The 22,526-nt window shown below is 38.4% G+C and overlaps 1 protein-coding gene across 2 annotated transcripts in view; it reads left to right on the top strand.

Moving 5' to 3' along the window:
• LOC143723403 (activin receptor type-1-like) overlaps positions 1-22,526 on the top strand; it is a 76,300-nt gene that overhangs the window by 27,451 nt on the left and 26,323 nt on the right. The window contains exons 2-5 of one of the 2 annotated variants that reach the window (XM_077215779.1): positions 16,203-16,276; positions 19,133-19,387; positions 20,330-20,593; positions 21,385-21,590. In XM_077215779.1, coding sequence (XP_077071894.1) covers positions 16,210-16,276; positions 19,133-19,387; positions 20,330-20,593; positions 21,385-21,590 — 792 coding nt within the window. In that variant the 5' untranslated portion in view covers positions 16,203-16,209. The remainder of the gene's footprint in view (positions 1-16,202; positions 16,277-19,132; positions 19,388-20,329; positions 20,594-21,384; positions 21,591-22,526) is intronic. The other variant, XM_077215780.1, reaches the window with a different exon arrangement.

Below are 22,526 nucleotides of genomic sequence, written 5' to 3'. Positions count from 1 at the left end.
GGAGGGGGTTCCCCAGAATCACCAGAACAGTGTTGCGGCTGGATGAAAGAACTAAGAGAGGGAGGTCACATGTGGACAGTCTCTAATAAGGCCTGGAGAAGATCCTCCCCTAAGGGTTGAACTCGACCAATCAGAAAGGGGACATGTCTGAGAGGGAAAGTGGCTCTTAGTTGATTTATGGATCTTTGTCCCTAGCATGATTATACCTTTATTAATGCTAAAATAGCTATAACACATCCACACTGCATTCTAGAAGAAGGTGATGTACATCAAAGTGTGAGTCATTAAATGAGGATTAATTAGGTAGGAGGCATGATACAGGTGAGGTTACATTGATCGTTAGTTGGTTGTATACCAGGATACATACCATAATATATACCTAATAGTACACGAGACAGTAAACCATTTACACTGTTTCTTTCACAGTTTTATGCATGTTCATTTATAGATCAGTTAGTCTATGATTAATGCAGCAAAGTCTGTTTTAAAGAGGGTTTCTGTTTCATAGTCTCTCTTGAGTATGTGGCCACATTGCTCGGAGGTCGTAAAATCTCCTTATCATGCCCTGTAACATGACACTGTTTCTGCCCTTGTGTTTGTTCACTTGGGCTGTGTGAGGAGTTTCATGAACCTTTGTATATAATGAATAATTAGTATGTGTCTGATTGGTCCATACCCTACAATTGACACTTCAGTTCAAAAAGCGGGCATTCCAGGGTTCTCAGGATGCTTAGAACACATCAATGTTATCTGGCAACGAATTCAATCAGCTAAAAAGGAGAGGAAGGAGCTCCATGTGACATTCCTGGATTTGGCTAATGCATATGGTTCAGTGCCACATGAGCTTCTTTGGGCAGCATTTGATTTTTTTAGAGTACCAATGTCAATAAAAAATTTAGTGAAAGCCTATTTTGGAGATTTGAAATTTAGTTTCTCAACTCCAAAATTCAGCACCGCATGGCAATGCTTAGAGGTTGGAATAATGGCAGGATGCACCATTTCTCCACTGGCTTTTACCATGGCAATGGAAGTAATCATTAGGGCATCAAGATGGGTAGTAGGAGGAGAGCGCTTGGCTTCTGGGATGCGACTACCACCAATCAGAGCATACATGGATGACATGACAACCATTACTACAACAGTAGCCTGCACTAATCGGTTATTGGGGAAGTTAACAGATAATATCGAATGGGCTCGAATGCAATTTAAGCCCTCTAAATCAAGGAGCATCTCGATAGTTAAAGGAAAGGTAGTAGATAAAACATTCTTCATTAATGGTGAGGCAATACCAACAGTTTCTGAGAAACCAGTGAAGAGTCTTGGGAGATGGTATGATGGGGATCTAAAGGACACAGTTCGAGTGGGAGAAGTTAGACGACAAGCAGTGGAAGGGTTGAAGAGCCTAAACAGCTGTGCTGTACCAGGCAAACTAAAACTATGGTGCTTTCAAGCTGGTCTACTGCCAAGGTTGCTGTGGCCATTGACTGTGTATTAGGTTTCTTTGACAACAGTGGATAAGCTGGAAGCGTTAATAAGTTCATACATCAGGAAATGGTTGGGAGTTCCACGCTGCCTCAGCAGAGTGGGCCTTTATAGTAAAGGAATATTGCAGCTGGCAGTCTCTGCTTTAACCGAGGAGTTTAAGTGTGCCAAGGTCAGACTGGAAATGACTTTAGCAGAGTCACGCGACAAATGTGTAAGGGAGGCAGCCCCTGTGGTAAAAACTGGTAGAAAATGGTCAGCAAAAAAATTTGTAGGAGAGGCAAAGGCTGACCTTCAAATTGGGGATATCGTGGGACCGGTACAGCATGGAAGAGGGGGTTTTGGGCTCAGTTTAGCTCCTCCTAAATGGCACAAGGCAGGCCCAGCTCAAAGGAGGAAGCTGGTAGTCAAGGAGGTGCGAAAGCAGGAGGAGAGGATGAGATGTAAAAAGGCCATTTCCCAGGCCAAGCAGGGAGAGTGGATGAGATGGGAGAGTGTGGAACAACGCAAAATGGGCTGGCAAGACCTTTGGTCAATGGAAGAGAGTAGGATCAGTTTCCTTATTAGGTCAACATATGATGTTCTCCCATCACCGCAGAACCTAAGCCTCTGGGTAGGAGAGGTACCCTCTTGTCCTTTGTGTTGATCACCTGCCACATTAAGGCACATTTTGACAGGATGTAAGGTGGCTCTTAGCCAAGGTCAGTTTGCGATGTTTGGCTTTAGCATTGGAAGGCAAACGTAGTATGACCAATAAGTTGCCGCCTGTTCAATTCTCGCCCAGGACAACTGGAAGCTGCTAGGGACTGGAAGATGCTGGCTGATCTTGATCAACGGCTTATTTTTCCACCTGAGATTGCCACCACTAACCTACAACCAGATATTGTTTTGTGGTCTGGATCAGCATGCATTGTTCAACTGATAGAGTTAACAGTGTCATGGGAGGATGCGGTAGATGAGGCATATGAGAGGAAGAAACTGCGGTATGCTCATCTGGCCACTGAAGCAGAACAGCGAGGATGGAAAGTCCAGGTTTATCCAGTTGAAGTGGGTTGTCGAGGTTTTGTGGCACACTCTACAACCCGTTTCCTCAGAGATGTCGGATTCAGTGGCCAAGAGTTACGTCGCACAGTAAAGAACTTATCTGAAGCAGCAGAAAGGAGCAGCAACTGACTGTGGTTGAGACGGAAAGATTCTAGCTGGATGTGTACAGGCCGCCATGCTACGGTTTCGTAGAATTCTTGAAAACTTGAAGAGTCTGTTGGTTTATTTGAATAGGTTGTATAGTATTTACAGTCATTACGTTCCTGTGTATATTGCGTGAATGACGGGTGGTTGGGCAGATATTGTGTTATGCAGTGTCAGTGCAGTTTGCATACCACCTACTGCAAATTAACACACCAGTGGGGCTCGACAGCCTTAGTCAAACGGGTTGGCGCGTATGGTGGGGTTGCGGAGAGATTGTGAGATTGTGGTTAGGTCTCAGCAGCAGGAGGGATGTAGAGGTCAGTGAGCTGGGCTGAGTTGAGTGGGGGACGGAGTGGGTTGACTCTGGGACGCCAGAGTAACTGTTTAGCCCTCTTGAGGTGTCGTGGGCTAGCCGACGAAACACTGAGGACGTAAGGTGCCCACTTGAAGACCCTAGAGATGTCCCCTAATCAGCTCAATCCAGACGGTTGTCATGGGGGGACCGCACTGTGGTTGCAGCCGTTGTGTGTGCTGATGCGTGTTAACACTAGACAGAAGGTGATTTACATTACCATATGTAAAGAAGCATAAATGGATGGAGAAGCATAGGCTACTGTAAAGCTATGTCTTAGTTGGTGCTTATCTTGGCGAAAGCAGAGTACAAATCAGCATGAAGTTTTAACATCTACTCTCGTGTAATGGAAATCAACTGGCTGGAACTTTGAGATTGCAATAGACGTGAAGGACTATAATGCATTAAGAGCTCGCTCAAGTACTGCAGAGCTAAACCATTTAGTGCTTTGTAAGTAATCAGGAATATTTTTAAATTTATACGATGTTTAAAGCTCCAGTAGGGAGTTTTGAGAAAATGTTGACTTAGCCTGAAAATTTGAACAAGCACAACTTACAGGTCCAACCCCCTTGCTCCTTGCTGCGCTACAGCCCTCCCTCCACAGCTCCTCCCCCACAGCGGAGCCTGCCGTGAACGCGCAGGCTAGTAAGCAGGACCACCGATGACGGCGGATTATAAACAGTTATGGAACATTCACTAATAGGGACGAAACATCAACAATATGCTTTACATTGACTATGGCCTGCCCATACCTTGACTACAAACTTGGTCCTCAAATTATGTATTTTGCAATACATGTAACTTTATAATGTTGCACTCTTTCTATAAGTTATAAATAGCTAGTAAGATAACGTTAAAGGATTAGTTCACTTTTAAAAAAACTTTTGCTGATTATTTACTCACCCCCATGTCATCCAAGATGTCCATGTATTTCTTTTTCTTCAGTCGAAAGTAAATTAAGGTTTTTGATGAAAACATTCCAGGCTTTTTCTCCATATAATGGACTTCAATAGGATACAAACGTTTCAAGGACCAAATGACAGTTTATGTGCAGCTTCAAAGGGCTTTAAATGGTACCAGACGATGAATAAGGGTCTTATCTAGCGAAACGATCGGTCATTCCAAAAATAAATAAAAAACTTTAAGTTTTATGCTCGCCTTGCTCTGTTCTGTGATGCACGTTCGTGATCCTGTTCGAACTCGTTCATCCAAATGAACAAATCTTTTTTCGAGTCATTTCGTTCGTTGAATGAACGAAATGACTCGAAAAAAGATTTGTTCATTTGGATGAACGAGTTCGAACAGGAGAGTCACGAACGACGGTACGCGCTCGCGCTGTGCAACAGAGGGGTGATCAGTGCGTACACGAGCGTGATTGACACTGCTAAGACCTTCCTCCTGGCTCTGATTGGTTGTTTCTGACCGGGAGCGGTGTATTTCTGCAAATGGCAATAGGACCACAGGGAGGAGCCAGAGGAGCTTGATTTTTTCACAGATTATCTGTCTCATATTCTACTGTCAGGACATAATGACAGTTTTAACAAATATTTGGTTCCAAAAGTTACCTACTGGAGCTTTAATAGGCAGCCAATGCAGTGTTGACAGAACCGGGCTAATATGGTCATACTTCCTGGTCCTGGTAAGAACTCTAGCTGCTGCGTTTTGAACTAGCTGTAGTTTGTTTATTAAGCGTGCAGGGCAACCACCCAGTAGAGGAGTTTGTAAGGGGTGGTGATTCAAGGATAAAAAAGTATTTTTAACTTTGTTCATGGCACAATATTTCTCCTGTTTTCCTAATCTGTCTTGTTGGGAATGTTGAAGCAGTTTCATCTGATTTAAAACAAGTTGAATCACAGAGTGATTTGTGGTTTGTAACAGAAAGGTGTGTGTCGAATTGAAACACTTCTAATTGGATGTTGCAGCGCTGTTTAATAAGTGTCGGGACCAGGAGTAAATGCAGCTTCTTTGAGCTTGCGTTCCGTTATCCACTGGGCCATGCTATGTACACTGGCATGTTTTTATTTATAAATCTTTCCTGGGTCTACTTCCTTCATATCTTTGTACATACAAAATTATGTGTGTAGCTATAGCCTATGGTCCCAGGAATTATTCTTATTGTCTGTTCCAGTGGTTTGTACTGAATTGGGGAAAACGGCATTTAAATTTGCTGCTCCCTTTGCCTGGAATAATTTGCAAAGTACTTTGAAACTGAGGGAGCTGGTTTCATTGGACACATTTAAAGTAATTTTTAACGATTTGGAGAATGACACATCGGGCTGTAGATGTTTTAAGTAGCTATGTATTGATACTGAAACTGATTGGATTTGCTTGTGTGTTTATATGTGTATGTATTTGTTAAACTCAAACGAGCTGTGTCTGTGAGTCTTGGCCAGGACGCTCTTGTAAAAGAGATTCTTAATCGCAATGTGCTTCTTTTCCTGGTAAAATAAAGTTTAATAATAATAATAATAATGTAGTCCAAACCAAGGGTGTAACAAGGGTTTGAAAAGTGGGGGGGACACAAAAAGGGTGAATTTTCTTTTTTCTTTTCGATTTGAATCCCATTTCCTTGATTTACATACATTTAGGGAATATGGTGATACAAAATCCAGCAAATAATAAAGTTGATTATAATGATAAATTCTGCCAAAAGAAAAAGTAGGATACTATGTATAACAAAAAGATTTCTTACTTTTTTATTGTTTAATAGAGTGCCGAAGTTATGACGTCACTTTGTAGGACAACTCGGAAGTTAGCGGCGCATGGGTTCCCTCGATCGAAAAGCTATGCATTTTCCCCATAGACTTTTGGATAATCGCAAAAAATAAGACCTGTGTTCAACAAAGAGTTGTGACCCTTACGCTTTTTGTCTATCAAGATAATCTTTACAAGTTAATCCAAAATGTATACATTTTGAAGCCTATATAAAGTTTAAAAAACCACAAGCAGCTTATAACTGGTGTGTTTTATGTCATAGATCAAAACGTGAAAATATTTAGAGGCTTTGTTAACCACAGACCTTATTCCAGGCAATTTAGCAAAAACCCATTCAAAAAACCCATAGACTTTAGGGCGAGGGAACCGGAAGTGCTAAAATGCTAACTCACTTCCGCGTTTTGGCCTACAAAGTGACGTCATAACTTCGGCACTCTATAGACCAATTTCGAGCCGACGTCACAGTTACGTCACGGCGCTAGCTGGAGGCAAAACAAAGAGAAAACTGCAGTCGGACCAATACAAACCAGCACAGATTCGGCTACATAATTAGGAGCTTAAATGATTATTATTATTATTAAATGTCATCTTGTTGTGTTGTTGGGTGCAAAAATCAATGAAAAATGAATATGCTGTATCTGGAATTTTTATTTCTAGAAATTATTCACATCATTAAAATTGCACCGTAATGTCACTCTTTACATTGTCGTCTTCTTTGCGCTGGCTAGGCAGAACTGCAGATCGTACCACACAAGTCTTGTACATGACCATTCATCACATAGTTATAGGCATCTAAAGATTTATATGCCCTCAGTTACTCTTTACGCTCGGTTTCTCTATCGAATAGGTGTATAAGTCAGGCCACTCAACCGGAGGTAGCCTAGCGTTAACGTTAATCCTGTCAGATCGTCCATCCATTGACTGAGCGTGTATGGGTCAGCCAATCTGGTTCCATCCGTTAAAATTAACTTTTGCAAACAATCGCAGTCCTGGATAGTGAGTGACCTTGCACATTAAGATAAAATCGGATTTTCTCCAGTCATTGTTAAAAAACAAGCTAACAAAACTTGCAAACTAATGTTAGTGAAGCGGCCAGAGAGATCGTTCTGCTTCCACCTAAGCTCCGCCCACATAATATCGTCATCATGTTTACCAACTGAAAAGGGGTCTATAAGACCTTATGTAGCCACGCACCTTTTCAGCGCTGAGCTCATTGTCTTTTGACTTCCGGTCTGTATTTTCACAGCGATGACTGACAGACAGAATTGGCTGCTGTCCCTTTAAGATCTGTCGCTCATGACAGGATCTTACGTGCATTTAATTTTCTCATTTACTCTTGATGTTCATTTAAGAATTTATTTAACTCGTTTAAGACTGTGCTTGTGAGGATACAATTGACAAAACTGACATTTTGGCATAAATGTGTGTGTTATTATTCAAGCGCGAAAGAGAACTGGATTCTGGCGCACTGTCTGTGAATGTCCTGACCACGACGCACAGACAGCACGCCAGAATCCAGTTCTCTTCCACGCTTGAATAAGTGCCATACTTGCTCATTACAACTTTCTTTCAGTAAGCTATTTTTAGAGTGTGGACTATGGTGTGGACGCGATGTACCTGGACGCAGACGCGCGCATTGGCACAGGACTGCGGTCACGCCATCTGTGCTTCAGAAAAGCGCGGTCACGCCATCTACGCTTAAAATATATTGCGCGTCTACACAAGGTTGTGTGGTAGGCTCAAGGTGTATGCGCTTGGTGTCGGCAGACTTTTAAAAAATATTAATAATAAAATGAATAAAATCAAATTGTTTTTAGCAAACTCCACCAGATTCTTGTTCTACATCTCACAGACTACGACTGTGGTGATTTTCGTGTTGATCTACTGTTTTATTATTTAATAATTGTCTGTCAAAGTCCTATACTGTATACCTTGTTATACAGCAATATTTAATAAATTCCTACCTTTTTTAAATCAAATAGTTTTCTGCAAATTCCACCAGAGTATTGTTCTTCATCTCATTGACTACCAATGTGGGGATTTTCATGTTGTCAACTGTTTTTTTTCTTTAATAATTGCCTGCCAAAGTCCTATACTGTATACCTGGCTATATAGGCATATATGATAAATTCATAAAAAAATAAAATAAAATTGCAGTCATCAAGCTTGAAATACAAATGTGTCACAGACACGAAGATGTAGGCCTAACTTTAAATTCACCAAGCTGATTGTTCACTAAAAACCCCACAGTCATCATGTTTTCTAATGTGACATAAAGCAGTGAAATGGCTAGATGTTTACTTACTTTTCAATTAGTCTTCCCATTAACACCATCATTATCTTCATTCAGGCCAATTCGAGAACGCGCATGAAAATAAGAGGCGGGATCCAATCATATCCAATCAAAGCACGATGGAGATATTGTCTCCTCACACAACCTTCCCCCATTCATTCCGACTAAACCCACCGTACTCATTAGGGTGTTTGTTTTAAAGGAACACTCCACCGTTTTTTGAAATAGGGCTTATTCACCGTCTCCCCTACATTAAGATAGGTGGGCAAAAGCATTTTTTGTCTCAGTGCAGGCATTTTCTTAGTTTGGCAGCGTCGACGCTAGCTTAGCTTAGCATAATGAATGAAATCCTTCGTTGACAGGTAGCATGTAGTGAGTAAAAGGGATAAAAAAAACAACAACAAAAAAAAATGAATTAGTTCTTGTGGCCTGCGTATTCACGAGTACAAATAGCAATTCAGATTAAGACTAGGCAATTTCCTAGGCAGATATTGACTTGGGACTATATTAGGGTGAGTCACAGGTGAAGCACTGCTACTTGGGTGCAGAGATATCACGCAACACCTGAAATCCCCCAACTTCTGTCAACATACCAACGTGAATATTAACTGGCTATATTTCCGACAGTAGACATAGTGAATGGCGATGGACATGAGGGATTTTGTGCGAGACGAAGAGGGTGACTTCTCAGACAGTCAAGATCCAGAACCATATCTACAAACCAGAGTTTTCAGAAGAGGAGCTGCGTGCTTTGGGAAAAGAATGACAGGAGGAGGTTGCGATCTCTCAACAGACAGAGGACGTGAGGATGAGAGACAAGTTTTTCACCGGTAACGATAACAGCGGATTTTTTTTTTCAATCATGCTGTTCATGCTAAACAGTTTGAACTCAACATGAGGTTATAAAAGATGAGGCATTTTGAACCATACTCTATTCAGTTGTAAGATAGATGCTGAGAAGCTGTATATAAGTTAAAGACACAGATTCATGTAAGGAAGAGTAATAAAAGACAACTTACATGTGTACTTTTTTCTGCCTGTACTTTGAAAATGGATTGGACGGCCGTATCCTTCAGACGTAGTACCTTCTTTCTGGTCCTATATAATGTTAGCATTTTTCCAACATAGTCCTCCGGTGCAAAATGGCCTTCGCAAACACGATACTGGCTAATTTTGTAGTGAGGTGTTGAAGTACAGATATCCAGCCAGCCATCGATTTCTCAGTTCCACATTCGGTGGAATTCGGTAAAACATTACATTCGTGTATGTCCTTTGCTCGTTCTCACAACCTTTTGCTATGCAGGTAATTACCATGTTTGCTGTAACTTCTCAAACTAAACATAATCCAAAAGCGAAGATACTCAGTGCAGGTCAGGTCAAGCCGTGTTGACAGAAGCCATGTTGACAGAAGTTGGGGGATTTCAGGTGTTGCGTGATATCTCTGCACCCAAGTAGCAGTGCTTCGCCTGTGATTCACCCTAATATAGTCCCAAGTCAATATCTGCCTAGGAAATCGCCTAGTCTTAATCTGAATTGCTATTTGTACTCATTGTGAATACACAGGCCACAAGAAGTAATTAGGTTTTTTAATTTTTTATCACTTTTACTCATGACATGCTACCTGACTACTTAGGATTCCATTCATTATGCTAAGCTAAGCTACTGTCGGCACTGCCAAACTAAGAAAATGCCTGCACTGAGACACAAATGCTTTTGCCCACCTATATTAATGTAGGGGAGACGGTGAATAAGCCCTATTTAAAAAAACGGTGGAGTATTCCTTTAAGTCAATGGGGACTAAGTAGTTGTGCATCCTGCTGTAACTTCACCTGCGGGTGTCTCTGTTGGACACTGTTACTTATTACAAAGGGTAAAAGTCACTCGTTTTTAGGGCTGGGTATCGTAACAAAATTTTCGATACCGATACCTTGACTTCGATACCGGTTCCTGAACAGTACTTTTTCCGATACCAATTTTATCAATATAACATTACCTAAAAAAAAACTTTTATTTTTTCAGTTTGTTGACTTTTTTTACGCTCATATTTTGAGTCTGTAAAAAAGCACCAATGCTAAAGTTTTCTGTTTCCTAATCATTTAACAACATGTATTCTTTACTTCAATGAGTTCATTGTTTCTGACTTAACTTAATGCATTGTTTAACAATGAAACTGAATGAAAATTAATTGAAATGTATTACACACAGTCACCCCTGATAACAGATCACTCTAAATTATAATTTAGACACATGCATTTTCTATAAAGCTCCTTTGAAACGATATGTATTGTGAAAAATGCTATACAAATAAATGTGAATTGAATTAAATATAGGCTACTGGGGTGTGGGATATACAGTATGCCTCACGCTCAGCACACATGAAGCTTGACAACAGAACCGGAAGCGAATACAATGCTGAATAAAGTCGTCGTTTTTGTTATTTTTGGAACAAAATGTATTTTCAATGCTTCAAAAAATTCTAACTAACCCACTGAGGTCACGTGGACTACTTTGATGATGTCTTTATTGCCTTTCTGGACAAGGACAGTATACCGCACGTAGATTTTCAATGGAGGGACAAAAAGCTCTCGGACTGAATCTAAAATATCTTAAACTGTGTTCCGAAGATGAACGGAGGTCTTACGGGCTTGGAACGACATGAGGGTGAGTCATTAATGACATAATTTTCATTTTTGGGTGAACTAACCCTTTATGCCAGTATCACTGAGAAACGCTCAGCTTTAAACTTTGCGCGTTAAGTTCATATTCTCAGTCCTTCTGCTTGCCTGCGAGTTTGATCTTTTACATCACTGTATTAGTCCATTAAGTTTAGTTAAGCGTTTTATATGTCCAACAGGGGAATCCTGACGTATTGAGGGAAACCCTATTAGCCTACTACATGCAGCACAATCGCCGCAATATAAGGTTGAGGCAACTAAACCAATAGATATGTCAAACTCAAATGTAACATTGGATCTGTATACATCCGCATCGGGGTAATAACATTATAATCTCGTTCACGGTAGAGATGCATGTAGCTACACAGGAAAAGTAATCGTGAAAACACTGAATTTCAGATAAAACATAATAATCACAGATACACTTGCATTGTTATAAATGGGTTTTTATGAATTAATGGCTTGCTCTATGTTGCTCGGGCTTCGTAAACAACACACGCTTGCACCCCCTGCTGGTGAGGTCGACTAACAGCAGATGGAGATTTTGCTCGGTAATCTACTGCGTTTCCTGCAGTTCTCTGGACGTCAACGTTGAATTTACTGTCGAATTTGAACCACTGAATTTGTGGAAGTGAATTTGCACAGCGAAATAAAATGGACCGAAAACCGCCTGTTGAATATTATAGGTTGTATTTTTAATCAGTTTGAATATTTTGGAAGTGAAATATGAAAGCTGAATATGGATTATTGAATTTTTACTAATGAAAATGTGTTTGAAATGTCTTGAATTTAAATATTCACAGCTTAAATATTAAACCATGCTAAATTTCAGCCCATAAAAATGCAAGCCCTAAAAATACAATGCATTAAAATACAAGCAGGGTTAATGCAATGCATATTTTTTTCAAGTAGTACAATTCAACAGGCTTTTTATTTCAAAAACATTTGGCATTATTTTACTTCCGTACTAGAGGTCAGAGGAGAATGGGCCGACTGATTCAAGCTGATAGAAGAGCAACTTTGACGGAAATAACCACTCGTTACAACCGAGGTATGCAGCGAAGCATTTGTGAAGCCACAACACGCACAACCTTGAGGCAGATGGGCTACAACAGCAGAAGACCCCACCGGGTACCACTCATCTCCACTACAAATAGGAAAAAGAGGCTACAATTTGCAAGAGCTCACCAAAATTGGACAGTTAAAGACTGGAAAAATGTTGCCTGGTTTGATGAGTCTCGATTTCTGTTGAGACATTCAGATGGTAGAGTCAGAATTTGGCGTAAACAGAATGAGAACATGGATCTATCATACCTTGTTACCACTGTGCAGGCTGGTGGTGATGGTGTAATGGTGTGGGGGATGTTTTCTTGGCACACTTTAGGCCCCTTAGCGCCAATTGGGCATCGTTTAAATGCCACGGCCTACCTGAGCATTGTTTCTGACCATGTCCATCCCTTTATGGCCACCATATACCCATCCTCTGATGGCTACTTCCAGCAGGATAATGCACCTTGTCACAAAGCTCGAATCATTTCAAATTGGTTTCTTGAACATGACAATGAGTTCACTGTACTAAAATGGCCCCCACAGTCACCAGATCTCAACCCAATAGAGCATCTTTGGGATGTGGTGGAACGGGAGCTTCGTGCCCTGGATGTGCATCCCACAAATCTCCATCAACTGCAAGATGCTATCCTATCAATATGGGCCAACATTTCTAAAGAATGCTTTCATCAGCACCTTGTTGAATCAATGCCACGTAGAATTAAGGCAGTTCTGAAGGCGAAAGGGGGTCAAACACAGTATTAGTATGGTGTTCCTAATAATCCTTTAGGTGAGTGTATAATATAATATATGTATGTGTGTATATATATATATATATATATATATATATATATATATATATATATATATATATATATATATATATAAACACACACACATATACATATATGTGTATATATATGTATATGTGTGTATATATATATATATATATATATATATATATATCCCAGTAACTGAGCAGATTGTGAAATACTCAGACCGGCCCATCTGGCACCAACAACCATGCGATGCTTAAAATTGCTTAAATCACCTTTCTTTCCCATTCTGACATTCAGTTTGGAGTTCAGGAGATTGTCTTGACCAGGACCACACCCCTAGAATGCATTGAAGCAACTGCCATGTGATTGGTTGATTAGATAATTGCATTAATGAGAAATTGAACAGGTGTTCCTAAGAATCCTTTAGGTGAGTGTATGTGTGTATTTATGTATTGTTGTAAACCTTTTTCTTCTTAAGTGTAGGAGACTCAGAAGCGAAAACCAGGAGACTTGGGGGTATCTTTTAAGTAGAGTTCTTTATTGCTGTGGCATCGCTGTAGTCTTCCCAAGTGTGAACTCAATAGCTCTGCACAGTGTATTATCTTTAAAGGGGGAGGAGTTACATAGAGTAGAACAAAGCATGTAAATGTAAGTATAGGAATTTTACCGGAAATTACCCAACCCTGATATTCGTCAGCATAACAGTGTGATTCAAATGTAAATATCAGTTTCAGTAATCTGACTCATTTAACTTACAAAAGAGAGCTCTGGACAGACAGGAACAGGCAGGTTTGTGACATCAGATGCTAATCCAATCAGCATAACAAATCATGTATAGATGGCAATCCAATCAGCCCGACTGTATCACCCATCTTAATGGCCAGGAAGTGCATACAGACAAAGGCTAATGTCCGACACCTGAATTCTCTCTCTCTCTCTCTCTCTCTCTCTCTCTCTCTCTCTCTCTCTCTCTCTCTCTCTCTCTCTCTCTCTCTCTCTCTCTCTCTCTCTCTCTCTCTCTAAACTGTAAATGATAACTGTAAATGATAACTGTAAATGATAACAGTTAAATGATAACTGTAAAAGTTAACAAGTTAATAAATGATAAAAGTTAACTACCTATACCATATTGAATTGCATAGCATCATATTTTTCTCCATTGCATTGTATGTATTACATTGAATAGCATCTCGTTGAATTGAATCGAAATCGGATCGCATTGTAATAGTAGTGAATCGTATTGCATCGCATCGGTAGCTACTAACATCTTTAATGTATCGTATCGTTGGCTATGCATTGAGATGCGTATCGCATCGGCCTCAGTTATTGAGATGCACATCCCTAAGTCCTAAACGCAACAGGAAGTCAGCCATCGTGACTTCAGTATCATGATATGTATTGAATCGTGACACGAGGGTATCGTTACACCCCTACTAGCAACACTTAGCTAGGTGTTAAAGCAGGCTATTAATGCAATGAAACAGAAAGTTGCTGTAACCCAAGCATGCAATGTCCAATCTGCCTCAAACTTTACGTTTGATAAGAGTCCTGCCCTGAACACATCTACATGCCAATATTCAGTTATAGTTATAGCGCCACCTACTGTCAAAAGGTAGTGACGTTGGACACTGTGGCATACTAGCAACATACTAAAATATGAATGTTACTGAATGTTAAACATGCTAGAAACATGCTAAAACATCATAACACTTGGGTAAGTGCTAAAGCATGCTATTATCACCATAAAACCTGGAAGTTATTGTAACTCAGGCATGCAATGTCCAAACTGCCTCAAACTTGTCAAAAATGTTTGATAAGTACCCTGAAAAGTTATAGCACCACCAGCTGGTAGTAGGAAGTGTGGCAAATACAAATAACTTTGACGTAGTCCTCCTATATTAACCTACTTAAATGCATTTTTCCCACCTTGCTCTATTTTCCTAAAGCTACTGGGTGGCTGTGGCACTGATGCAAGGGACCTTTCATTGCTGCTTGCAACCTTAATTATTATTATTATTAGGGCCCGAGCACCAAGGTGCGAGGACCCACTTGGAATTGCACTGTTTATTATTATTACTAGGGGCCAAGCATCGAAAGTGCGTAGGCACCTATTGTATTTGTTGGCGTTCTTATTATTCTTCTGTTTCTTCTTCTTCTTCCGCTCTGTTTATGGCAGCCCATTGAACTGTATAGTAAAAAGTTATGCCAAACAAGGTCTTTCTGAGTGAGTCAGTCAGTAGAGAAGACTTGTAAATTGAAAGAACTAAAACTTGTCCGTGTTAGTGTAACACGGAGAAAGATGCAACTGACAAATGCTTTGACTAGCACTGTCAGTGTCAGGGGATGGGAAAAACCCTTAACTGTTAAAAGGACATGATATCACAGTGGACATTCAAACTTTTTTATTTTTTTTATAAAAATAGGACTGACCTGAAGGAAAATGCTAAATCTGAATGCATTCTCTCGGTCACGCAATCTCTCTCACGATACTCTTCTACATAACAAAGTAAACTTCAATGAACATCATCAATCAGAACAAACAAATGTTTATGTTGCTAAGAGTAGTTGCTAAGGGTCTTGTGCAGTGATGCACAGAACCATTGGGTGAAGCGGTCATAGTGTTTTATCGTGAATAAAACAGATCTAATGACCAATCAGAATCAAGGACTGGAACTAACCAAGGTAAAATAACTCGCCTCCCTTAATTAATAAACTTTATTTAACATAACAGCCATTAATGCACACATGAATTATGCACATATGAGATATGTTGCATAAATGCTTGTTATATAGTCAAGTCATGTCCCAATAAAGACGTAACTATAACAGCCATGAATGAGTGCATGTCGGAAATAAAAGTGCAGAATTTAATTCTCTCTCTGTTGTCTCTCTGTTGTCATTAATCTTGTAAAGTCATGTTCGTACTGCCAGTTCTGTGTAAATGCATAAACAACAACAGCACTCTGTCATAATCAAGACCGACAAAAACATTATTAATAATTCTGATAACATGCCAGATGAGATGGACTCGGTAATTGTGATGATGTATTCACTGTTTTTGATTTAGTGTTTGCGTTTTCCAGCGAATAGTCCAGCCTGTTCCATTCTCTTCACTCTTTAGCCTTTCAAACAACACGTAAACCTTTTAAAATGAATGTTTATATTTATGCTTGTATTTATTGGGAGTTGATAGACTCCCCTGTCATTTCAAAACATTAGACTTTGTACATTTATTTAGCTTGTTAATATGGTCTTGTTATAAAAAAAATGCAAATAAAGTAGAAATGTTTTTTTTATTCAGGCATTTTAGAATGTTTTATGCTTTAAAAAAATGTGTTAGAATTATTTTTACATGCTATATTCATTACCTCTTTGTTTACCTTAACAAAGATTTTATTTTAAAAAGACAATTTAGTGCACTATACATGTGCAACTGTTTTTATGAGTGAGTCAGTAGCAAATACTTTTGTATTGAAAAGGACTGAAACAAGGACATTATTTTTTACTTTAAACAACACCTTATAAGACACAAACGACAAATGCATTGACTAGTGCGGTCTTCAGCTGACATTCAAACTGATTTTTATTATGAATATAAGATTGACCGGTTTCGCTGATTGATTTCATTTGGGTCAGTGATAATGTAAGTGATAATATCTGTTTTTCTTTAGGTCTATAATGTTGAGCAGCAAGATGATTCAGTTGTTGGTGGTTGTGTTGGCTTCACTTGCTGCCTGTATGGAAGGTAAGACTGACACACAGGCCTATATAATTTCAAAGATTACCCCCCCCCCCCCCCACCAATAGTTGGGTACATGTAGGTGATTTGGTGATACAGTTGCCATGTATATTTTCAGATATAATGAGTTCTAGATATACGTAACGTTTACGTACGTTTGAACGTAACTCACGTTGTGTGTGTGAACGTAACTCAGTAATTCAGTATCAACTCATATAGTCAGCCTAATGGTGCACAGCTTATTAAGCAATCATTATTTATTTATTTAACATGTATGTGCGCATTAAAAGTACAATTTCGGTAACGAGAGCGATGCAGAGCCAAGTAAAGTTAAAGTTGTGTTCTGGCGACTGGCGTGTTTATTGAACCAATCAGATAAAAGTGAAATGAGAGTCAGCGAAGAAGCTCATTTGATTAGCTACATGATGAAGGTGGACCCGCCCTCCTCTTCGGCTTGCAAAACTTAACGAGTGAGAGAATCGTGCCAAAACTGTAAGCGCAGCTAATAGTAAACTGTAACTGTGGGTTATTTCAGGAACTTTTTTGCCTCATGTACACAAGAAGTCATTTAGATATCTGCAACAGTTTATTTTTGTACACAAAGGTTGATTTTACGCGATTAATCTGTTTTGCAGTTCCTGTTTTCAGTTGCAAATAGCTGTTCACAGGCTTGCAGTGCTTTTGGCCGTATTTGTGGGAAAAAAGCATGCCAAAAGTGTAAGTGTGGAAAAATGGAAGTCAGAAGAATATAGATCATATTTATTTTGCGTAAGCATGGGGCTGCAGTTTCACAATACATGCATTACACTTACGAATAACAGTAAAATGCTGCAAATATTTTTTTCTTACACTTGAAAGGCGATTTACACCTTTACAAATCTTGCACATGCAAATTTTATTTACGCTTGCAATCTTATGTACACTTTCACGGCATGTGATTCTTTATGGCGTCATATTACCTTCATAGGGAGGTCTTCACAGGGGAGAATCTTTTCAATGTATTTGGTATTATCACAATATTGAAATAAGTCGCCAAAATAGTGTTGTCATACTATAACCGGTTTAATAATCATTTAATAAAATATATATATATATATTTTATTATACCAAAAAAGTAACTATGAACATATAAATGCAATAATACACAAAACATGTATAAAACTAATGTTTTAAGATTAAAAGGCTTATAAAGAACAATAGGCATCCCTTTACAATAAGGTCCCATTAGTTAATGTTACATAATGCATTAACTAACATTAACAATAAGCATTAGCTACATTTGTTACAAAAGTTATTATTCTTATTTAAAAAATACTACTGACCAATTTTTAGTTTCTCACTTTTATTAAATAATACAATTACAACTTTTGATTTTAATGATGTATTATTAAATGTTAACATTAACATTAAGTATTTTTCATTATTGTCAGTTTAAGTTAACTAATAAATTAACTAATGTTAACTAATGGAGACTTATTGTAAAGTGTTACCAAACAATAAAGATTCAAACATTTTTATATTTTAATCTGGACTACAGCATGCCAATGGATGTTTGAAACATTTAAATACTCTTCAGAAACCGAAAGTAGTGCAGCAGCTTGGTTTATGGGGTTGTCAGTGTAACGGTTGCATTTCTGCTGTTCAACAAGCACCATCTGCTGTCAGAGAGCGAATGTGCATTTTCATTCAGCATGTCTCCTTCACTCGTTCTGCCACACGCTGCCCATGCCTGTTGGGCTTGTTTATGTCAGATTGAGCGCTTGCCTCTTTGATTTAGCATACACCAGTGTTGTGCATTTTAATGCTTGATAGGAAAAGTATTCTTAAAAAAGAAATCTGAATATTTTGTGATAAATAATTATTCACGATATTTTGAAGTGCCCAGAATAACAATATCATGCATGTTCATTATTGTGATTATATTATATTACCATATACTGGCACATGTCTAATATCAAAATATATAAAGAGTCCATATACCAAAGCACACACAAAGAAAAAAAAATTACAGAACAAAACTTTTCAGAATTCACTGTACAGTATGTGTACAGTGCAGCAGCAAAGAGCTTGTTTGGTGCTTATTAGAGCTTGTTTACATTTTAGACATGTCAAGTTGCCATATGGAACAGGATCACATGGAGCCTCCCAAAAAAGCCTAAACCAACCACCTTGACCTGACTGCATTATACGCCTACTACAGTACACAGATTCATTCAGAATTACTAAACACAGCAACATACACATAAAAACATTATCCTGAATGTGTGTGGAAACAACGTGAATGTACTGAAATGTGTCGTAAATTCAATGTGTGATCAGGTTGTTTGAATGAATTTCACTTACTGGATAATTTCACTGAAAACTTTCCCGGAGTTTAACGGCGTAAAATGATCTGATCTCAAACAGAGAAGCAAATTCGGGTTATGGGGTTAGACTATGGAATTGTCGCTAATTAGTAGGCAGGTGGAATTTTGTAATACTACTGTAGCAGTCTAAATACTACTTTGTAATCTTGATGAGCATGCTACTGAAAAGTAATCATACTAATAAAATATGGCCTGCTGCTGGATTTGGAGGAGGAGGATGATGATGCATACACAGAACACTGAGAAATAAGTAGTTAAGACAAAAAAAAGTAAGAAATAAACATGTTAAAAGGTATTGTAAAAGATTTCCTTAGTTATACCATCATACAGTAGTTTTTTTTACTTTATTCTGCATGTTAGTTTTAATAATCAACCTCTGGGACATAAACGTGACCATGGTTGAAGAAAGAGAGATAGCCATGTTTCTTGGCTAAGCATCTCATAATTGTAGATAGAAGAGAAATGTCTTATGTGTGTGTGTGTGTGTGTTCTGCAGATAAATGCATCACTGGTGACGTTGAATGCGTGTGCGAGGGGTTTTCATGCAGTGATGTCCAGCGCTGTTTTGGCCTGCTGTGTTTCTCCTCACTGTCCTTCGAGAATGGGACAGCCTTACAGCAGAAAGGGTGCATTGTGGGTAGTGAAGAAAGGGCAGTACGCTGCAAAAACTCCCAGTCAGTGGACACGCTGGTGTACTGTTGCCAGGAAACATTGTGTAATGCAAATGTTACCGTGGAGAGGCCAAATACAGGTGAATCATTAATTGAAGCAATAATTTATCCTTTTTATTTAAACCTCACACCTTAAATGTACAACAGTGTAATGATGAAAGTGTAAGTAGTCCACTCATGCTGGGTGAAAAATGGTCAAAAGAAAAAGTATTTTTGCATTAATTCAATGAAACCTATTTCATAGCCTTCTATTTTATGATCTTTTTTTAAAAATGATTAAATATGACTCAGACCATGTAAGATTTGTTTATTTATTTAAAATATTGCAGCTTGGTATTAAAGTAACTATTTCTGAACTATGTCCTTTGGGAACGATTGTAATAATTCTCATTTAAAAGCAAATGTCTTTAAAACAATTTTTTTTATGGAATATTAGTTTCTGTAATATCTAACAATTCATTAATTTTATTTTTGTAAAATAACTACTCATTTAGCCTATGGGCAGAGACACTGGGACACCCCATCATTCCCACAACCCAACAAGCGGTTTGGAGAATGGATGGATAAAATTAATCATTAGCTGCTTTTCTGTCAGGCCAGTGTGAGCCAGTGCTAACAATGTGATGGGCGAGGCCAATAGCCTTGGACCTCAAGCACTGAAGCCAAAATCAATCAGGCCAGTAGCCCTGCAGTGCTACCCTAAAACGCACACTTAACATGCCCTTAACACACCTCCATAGAACGCAAATTTCACCAATTCACCAGCATGGGGGAGCTATCTGACTGAAAACTAGCTAATTGCAATATGAGCATGACATTTGGACTTTACTTAAAGACTTAAAGAAAAAAATAATGACCAATGAATTACGATACATTTTTGTTAACGACAGTTTTATATTATAAATACATACATGCATGCATACATACATATACATATATATATATATATATATATATATATATATATATATATACATATATATATATATATATATATATTTTTTTTTTCATTTTCTTTCCAGATGTGGAGTTAATGGCAGCCCCTACAGAGCACGAGTGTGTGTGTGAGGGTCGGTCGTGTGTAACGGGGGACCGCTGTATGGGTCAGCAGTGTTTCTCCTCTTTGACTCTGAGTGATGGAACGGCAGTGTCTCAAAAGGGCTGTTTTAAGGTGTATGAGCAGGGCAGGATGACCTGCAAAACTCCTCCATCACCTGACCAGATTGTAGAGTGCTGTCAGGCTCATCTGTGCAACATGAACCTCACTGTGAGACTTCCTGTGCGAGGTAATGCTTACACATACACAAACCAATAAACTGCTTCTTCTCAGGTTTAAATGGAGATAGTTTTATATTGATTGGTTGCCATGCAATTGTCTTTATTGCTTGGCTTATTTTCATATTTTCAGCCATTTGTTTGTACTCTTTAGCCCCAAAACACATATATTAAATCTAAAAGTTTCAGTGACCTGCATTGTGCCATGCATTTTTATCATTAATAATTATTAAGCCTCCAGCTTTTATGACCGAAGTAATAATTTAGGCAGGTGTGTTTGATTAGTGGTGGAGCTACTTTAAAAAATAAAGTCAAGTCAAGTCATCCTCATTTATATAGCGCTTTTAACAATGTAGATTGTTTCAAAGCAGCTTTTTACAGAGATAAACATATAATTTAAGGTAACAGAGATTGGTTTGGTTTTATAGTGGTTCTTGAAAAATGTTTTTTCCAGCTAAAGTTAGTTTTGATTGATTCACTTCCGTCTAAATGATCATTTGTTATTAAATTAGGGGCAGCTAAGACGACACCGTTCTCTCTAAACAGACTTTAAACGTGAACCTGTGATAGACGCTGATGGCATAAACTCTACAGGACAGTGGAAATTGGAAATTGGCTATACACAATAACTTAATGGACATAATGACTGTTTTTGAGGGTTTTTTTCACATTACAGTGACGGGGTTTAAATGAGCTTAATATCATGAAACTAATGTGAACTTTTGTTGGATTTACTCCTTTGCAGGTCAAAATAGTTTATTTTTAAATTACTATGTACACTAAGTCTATATGTCTCTCTCAGTGGTGGATGGCCCCAACTATAGTGTGACAACGCTGACCATTGTGATTGTGGCTCCAGTCATCGTTCTGATATTCCTATCTGCTGTGGCGATCCTGATCTTCCGTTGTATTCACCTTCACCAGATAGACCATCTGACTGCTCATGATGCCGAGTATGGCACCATTGATGGTCTGATTGCGTCTAATGTGGGAGAGAGCACCCTCGCGGTGAGGCAAACATATACATATCAAAGTCTGTTGTCAGTTTGAAATTAAGCACATTTGAGCTCTTGCTGAGAAATGTGGTTCCATTTGTTGAAACAGCACAACCAACAGAAAAAGTAAAGTTCAAGTAAAAAATAAATCATTACTTTTCAAGTTATTTATAATTATTAGGCCATTTAAAGAACTACAGTAAAAAGAACTAGTAAATAGCTCATATGTTGTACCATGGTAAATGCCTGTTCACACCAAGAACAATAACTATAAAGATAATGAATAACTATGTGTGCGTCCTCACCAGCAGACAATATCGTTCTGTTTATTCTAAGTGTGCACTGCAGTTTATGTTGTCTGTCAGAGCTCTATAAAGCAGGATTGATTCTGTTTGGCTGTCAATGTTTTATTGTTCATCAGCTGGAAAATAGAACTTTATTGTGAATAGCATATTTTGATTGCATGAAGGCCTTGATTAGCATGTTTTTTAGACAAAAGTTTTTGATGCCTATAGGACCACTGCTACAGTAACCATACAGTTTTTTTTTAACCTGTATTTTCTCTGTATTATGCTTATTAATTAATGGAACATCACATAAATCCATGCACAAATTATGCACTTTTCTTTGAAAAGTTTCTAATACCAACAAAATTTGGTCCTACTTTATACTAAGTGTCTGTAACTACTATGTAAACACTTAAATTAATAATTTGATGCATTGAAAAAAACATGTATGTACAGACTAAGTGCATAGTACCTATATTTAAAAAAAAATACCTGCATGTAATTACAGCTTTAATTAATTTCTGTAATTTTAGTGGCTTGCGAAAGTTTTCGTATCCCTTCCTTTTTTACATTTTATGTTGCTGCCTTATATTAAACTACTTTAAATGGCTGTTTTTTCCACATCAATCTACATTCCATACACGATAATGACAAAGCAAAAA

This window comes from Siphateles boraxobius, unplaced genomic scaffold, assembly GCF_051911475.1.
Source record: "Siphateles boraxobius isolate OS27281-9 unplaced genomic scaffold, OSU_SipBor_1 7, whole genome shotgun sequence".
Classification (NCBI taxonomy): domain Eukaryota; kingdom Metazoa; phylum Chordata; class Actinopteri; order Cypriniformes; family Leuciscidae; genus Siphateles; species Siphateles boraxobius.
This window is presented reverse-complemented; position numbering and strand designations above follow the sequence as displayed.